The sequence below is a fragment of the Triticum aestivum genome, unplaced genomic scaffold (genome assembly GCF_018294505.1).
Source record: "Triticum aestivum cultivar Chinese Spring unplaced genomic scaffold, IWGSC CS RefSeq v2.1 scaffold87347, whole genome shotgun sequence".
In the NCBI taxonomy this organism is placed as follows: domain Eukaryota; kingdom Viridiplantae; phylum Streptophyta; class Magnoliopsida; order Poales; family Poaceae; genus Triticum; species Triticum aestivum.
In genome coordinates, this window is record NW_025226399.1 from 1 (window position 1) to 5,583 (window position 5,583).

Below are 5,583 nucleotides of genomic sequence, written 5' to 3' on the forward strand. Positions count from 1 at the left end.
TTGTAAAAAGAGGTTGAAATGAATGTTAGATTCCCTATAAATACAAAAGATTCCATAGAAAAAATTCCTATGAAATCCAATCTTATGAATCTTCAATCTTTCAGAAATCCTATAAAGTTCGTTTGAATAAAAGGAGCCCTTAGATTATTTATAACTCTGGGCATTTCTCTGAATCGATAGGCTCTATGCGATCAAAAGTGGCATCCCTGAGCTTAGATCCTAGGTCAACGATATAGGAAGCACATGGTGTCATAATAATGAAGAAAAGAGACCCCCGCGCACCAAAAGGAACTCACGTGTGAAGGTAGTAGGAAGCAGTACGTGTCTGATTCCGTCTTTGTCTGTAGCCCAACACCAACCCAACCACATTTATATTTCTCCTATATAAAGTATATATCCTACAAAAAATCCCAACCATATTTACACAACCCCGACCGACCGAGACCCACACCTGCACGAGCACGACGCGACCGCCATGCCGAGGCGCCCAACTTGCCTTCCGCACGTGCGTCTCACATTAATAACTCGAAACCGATCCTCGCCCGCGCTTCCTTCCCTTCTCCCTCCCCTGCTGGCTGCGCTGTGCTCCCTCCACCTCCGTCTTAATGGTAGCTCTGGTGGTTGCACCCACCTCCCACTTACCGCAACCCCTGTTATTGCTTCTGATTCCACCTCCCATCCATCACGGACAAACACTTCCCAACCCCGACCAACCGCGGCAGCCACCACGCACACACGCAAACTAGCCGGCCCGGCCGTGTCCCACGGTGCTACGTGTACGCCACCATGAGCGCCGCCACCCAAGAGGCGCGGCAGGAGGCGGAGGCTGTTATGTTCGGTGCCATCGACAGCCTGCTCGCCAAGATAGGGGTGAGGGCCAGGGACATCGGCGTCGTGGTCGTCAACTGCAGCCTCTTCAACTCGACGCTGTCACTGTTCACCATGGTCGTCAACCACTATAAGCTCCGCGGTAACGTCGCTAGCTACAACCTCGGCAGCATGGGATGCAGCGCCGGGCTCATCTCCATCAACCTGGCCAAGCAGCTACTCCAGGTAAATTTTTTATACCACTCCTCGAGTACGCAGCGTCGTGTTAGTTTCGTGGTGGGTTCGAGTGGATTCAGCGACCACTTGCGGGTGCGTGCTCACACGTCAGCCGATGGTTGGGTAGATGGACGGTGTTGATCGAAACCAGTGAGCAGTTGAGAAGGGAGAGTAAACTTTGACTTGGTTTGACTTTTCATGTACGTAGTTTTCTAGTAGAACTTTTTCTGACCTATATACCGATGCTGTCATTGTGAACATTCGCTACTGCTATACGTGTTAGATTACAACATCTACGCAGGAGTTCGATATTATCCTGGAACATTAATACTTCTAGTTGGTTGTTAGGTAGTATTATTTGTTTCTTTTGAAAAAAGACTTATTACTTATTCACAGAGACCATACAAAGTAATATATCTGTGAGTCTCAAGCCACCATCTAGGCAACACCTGTTGCTCATATAGATGCTATAAGCTCCGCGATAACATCGCTAGCTACAACCTCGGCGGCATGGGATGCAGCGCCGGGCTCATCTCCATCGACCTGGCCAAGCAGCTGCTCCAGGTAATTTTTTTTATACCACTCCTCGAGTACGTAGCGTAGTGTTAATTTTGCGGTGGGTTCGAGTGGGTTCAGCGACCACCTGCGGGTGCGTGCCCGCACGTCAGCCGATGGTTGGGTGGATGGATGGCGTTGATCGAAACTAGTGAGCGGTTGGGAAGGGCGAGTAGACTTTGAGTTGGTTTGACTTTTCATATACGTAGTAGACTTTGAGTTGGTTGTTAGGTAGTATTATTTGTTTATTTTGAAAAAAGACTTATTACTTATTCACAGAGACCATACAAAGTAATACATCTGTGAGTCTCAAGCCACCATTTAGGCAACACCTATTGCTCATATAGACGCTATAAGCTCCGCGATAACGTCGCTAGCTACAACCTCGGCGGCATGGGATGCAACGCCGGGCTCATCTCCATCGACCTGGCTAAGCAGCTGCTCCAGGTAATTTTTTTATACCACTCCTCGAGTACGTAGCATAGTGTTAATTTCGCGGTGGGTTCGAGTGGGTTCAGCGACCACCTGCGGGTGCGTGCTCGCACGTCAGCCGATGGTTGGGTGGATGGACGGCATTGATCGAAACTAGTGAGCGGTTGGGAAGGGAGAGTAGACTTTGAGTTGGTTTGACTTTTCATGTACGTAGTTTTCTAGTAGAACTTTTTCTGACCTATATACCGATGCTGTCATTGTCAACATTCGCTGCTGCTATACGTGTTGGATTACAACATTTATGGAGGAGTTCGATATTATCCTGGAACATTAATAATTCTAGTTGGTTGTTAGGTAGTATTATTTGTTTTTTTAAAAAGACTTATTAAGTGTTCACAGAAACCATACAAAGTACTCCTCCCACTAAATGCGTTTCGCCGGAAGTTCTAAAATAAATTCAGGAATAAATGTGAGCACCAAGATTTGAACCCTGATGGGCTGGGGATACTACAGTCCCTCTAACCATCCAGCCACAGGTTGGTTCGCGGCATACTAGTTGTTAAGACGATAACATCCCATTAATTAACACTCGACCACTGCTCCAATAGCACTCGTACGTGACGTATGCAGGTGTACTGATTGAAAACCTGTTGGTATACCAGCTCGAGAGGGAGTGTTTCTATTTCATTTGCTTGTACTTACTCTGAAATGGTCCAGGTAGCGAGTGTTTCCCATCTTTGAGTGGTTCAAGCACCTAGTAAAGTCTATAGGTAGACCGTTGACGTGTGCAGGGATCTATCGATCCATCGACGAGCTAGCTGATCACCACTTGTCATAATATTGATGAGGGCAGCTAGGCAGTAGGTTCGTCGAGAATACGGATGCACAGGCAGACGTCTACTAGTGAGGGCAGCTAGCCAGTAGGAGTCATGTGTTTATTTGGTTGACAGATTAATTTGCTTCTCATTGGAGTTGCCATGTTGTAATGGATGCATGCAGGTCCACCGGAACTCGTACGCGCTGGTGGCGAGCATGGAGAGCATCATGATCAACTGGTACTGGGGCAACTACTGCTCCATGCTCATGTCCAACTGCCTCTTCCGCATAGGCGATGCGGCAATCCTCCTCAGCAACCGCGCCGCCGACAAGCGCTGCTCGAAATACCAGCTCGTGCACACCGTGCGCACGCACCACGACATCGACGACCACGCCTACCGCTGCATGTTCCAGGAGGAGGATAAGGCTAGCCTGGTCGGTGTCGCGCTCTCCAATGACCTCATGGCCATCGCCGGCTCGGCCCTCAAGACCAACATCACCACGCTCGGCCCCCTCGTTCTCCCCATGTCCGAGCAGATCCTTTTCCTCATATCTCTCATCGGCAAGAAGATCTTTAGTCTCAAGATGAAGCCCCACATTCCGGACTTCAAGATGGACTTCGAGCACTTCTGCATCCATGCTGGCGGCAGGGCGGTGCTGGACACCATCGAGAAGAACCTGGAGCTCAGTGACTGGCACATGGACCCTACGAAGATGACATTAAACCGGTGGGGGAACACGTCGAGCAGCCTGCTCAGGTACGAGCTTGCATACACGGAGGCCAAGGGACGCGTCCGACGCGGGCACCGTGCATGGCAGATCGCCTTCGGGTCAGGGTTCAAGTGTAACAACGCGGTGTGGCGCGCGCTCAAGGACATTCACCCGTCAAAGGAAGCCCGCAACAACCCATGGATTGAGGAGATCCACCGGTGCCCAGTTGAGGTGCCCAAGGTGGAGAGCGTCGTTTCATCGCCATGATAGGCTCATCAAGGTCGAGTACGTAGGGTTTTCTAGAAAACAAATCTTCTTTCCAACTTCAAAGTTATCTATTGAATTATTTGTATCATTATGATTTAACATCACGTTAATCGATGGTTTGAGCTAGCTGAATTGATATGATACTTTAGTTGGTGTATTTTTGTTACTTTAGCTGGGTGCCTCAGTTTGTTAGAATATAATTGTGCTTAAATTAAATATAAATGAGAAAAAAAAATGTATTGAAGATAAGTCAAATTACATACGATATCTATATTCAGTGAACCCCACCGAGGCCTCTGTGTCGCACGCCTGGGACGACATGGGAGGTGCCTCCGCCTCCATCCCAAGGACCCCCCCACTCCGTCCTTCCTGGCCGCCGCCGGCCGGAGTCGCCGGGCAAAGGCCATGGGCTACTGGCGGCGGTGGGGTCATCTTCTTCAGTCACCCTGGTTCCCCTCGGGCTTCTACAACCCTTGTTGGATGTGCCGCTATCGAGGGTGCTGGTCCGCTAGTGCCGCTAGTCTTCTTGTTGGCCTTGGGTGGGGCGGATGAGTCCAGGTGGTCCGGGGCTATCTCGTCCTGCCATGGACGAGGAGTGCATTCTGGTGCCGCCCCTGCCAAGGTCTAGGTTTGGGCCAGAGTCACCATCCCGGTGCCATGGCTAGGCTTGTCAAGCGGTAACCGTGGATTTTTTGTCTGGCTCAGCAGTTTCTCGTGGTGAGACATCGGTGGCCACTATCCCATCGGCAAGTGTGGGATCAAAAGGATAGGTCTAGAGGGGGGGGGGGGTAGGCAGTAACAAGGAAAAATGTGCAATTCTTAGTTCTCTTGAAACTTAGGCAGATATTAGTACAAGTTAGATAGCGAGCAATAAATCCTACACATGGATATCTAGAGTATGGGCAGCGGTAAGTAGATGCCATGCAAGTGCAAGAATGTAAGGAGTAGAGAGGAGATTTTGCAAACAAAGGGTGACACAATTTTTTTCCCGTGGTTCTGATAGGTGTTTCTATCATACATCCACGTTGATGGAGACTTCAATCCCTAGAGGGATAACGGCTGCACGAGTCCATGAAGGGCTACACCCATGAAGGGTGCACAAAGAAGCAACCTTGTCTATGTCATCATGACATGCCCACAAAGGACTAGCCTCACTCGGGGTATCTTCATGAAGTAGGCAATCTCTTTGCCCTTACAAACTCCTTGGTTCACTCTACAAGCATTGGAGGCTCCCAAGTGACATCTAACTAATCAAGGTGACACTACTCTCCAAAAGGCAATAGATGTTGTTGATGATGAACTCCTTACTCTTGTGCTTCAAAAGATAGTCTCCTCAACACTCAAAAAAGATTTGAGTGGAAAGCAAATTGGGGAGGCTAGAGATCAAAGTTCTATGGTTGGGGTGGACTTCCACCTTTGATCTCAACACAAGAATATGTGGTTCTCTCTCAGAAAATAGATATGAGAAGTGTAAGCTCTGAACGGGTGGCTCTCTGAGAGTTAGTGGATGAGTGCGGGGTATATATAGCCATCACAAAAAGTCCAACCGTTACACACCCTTATGCACACTTCAGTGGGACCGTGTGAAAACACTCATTGAGACTGATAAGCCACAAGTATAGGGGATCAATTGTTGCTTTTTCAATAAATAAGAGTGCCAAACCCAATGAGGAGCTAAACGTAGAATTTATATTCCATTCAAATTCTATCGACCACCGATACAACTCTATGCACACTTAATGTTTGCTTTACCTAGAA

At 48.7% G+C, this 5,583-nt stretch overlaps 1 protein-coding gene across 2 annotated transcripts; it reads left to right on the forward strand.

Annotated features, from left to right (window-relative positions):
• The first annotated feature begins 527 nt into the window (after positions 1-527).
• LOC123172594 (3-ketoacyl-CoA synthase 2-like) lies at positions 528-3,992 on the forward strand. Of its 2 annotated transcripts, none has more exons than XM_044589540.1 (2): positions 528-1,053; positions 3,031-3,991. In XM_044589540.1, the coding sequence occupies exons 1-2, from the start codon at positions 787-789 to the stop codon at positions 3,823-3,825; spliced, it is 1,062 nt and encodes a 353-aa protein (XP_044445475.1). In that variant the 5' UTR covers positions 528-786; the 3' UTR covers positions 3,826-3,991. The 2 variants fall into 2 exon arrangements, with proteins under 2 accessions (XP_044445475.1, XP_044445476.1); XM_044589541.1 differs by lacking the exon at positions 528-1,053 and adding an exon at positions 1,075-2,046 and having other exon boundaries at positions 3,031-3,992.
• Positions 3,993-5,583: the final 1,591 nt, after the last annotated feature.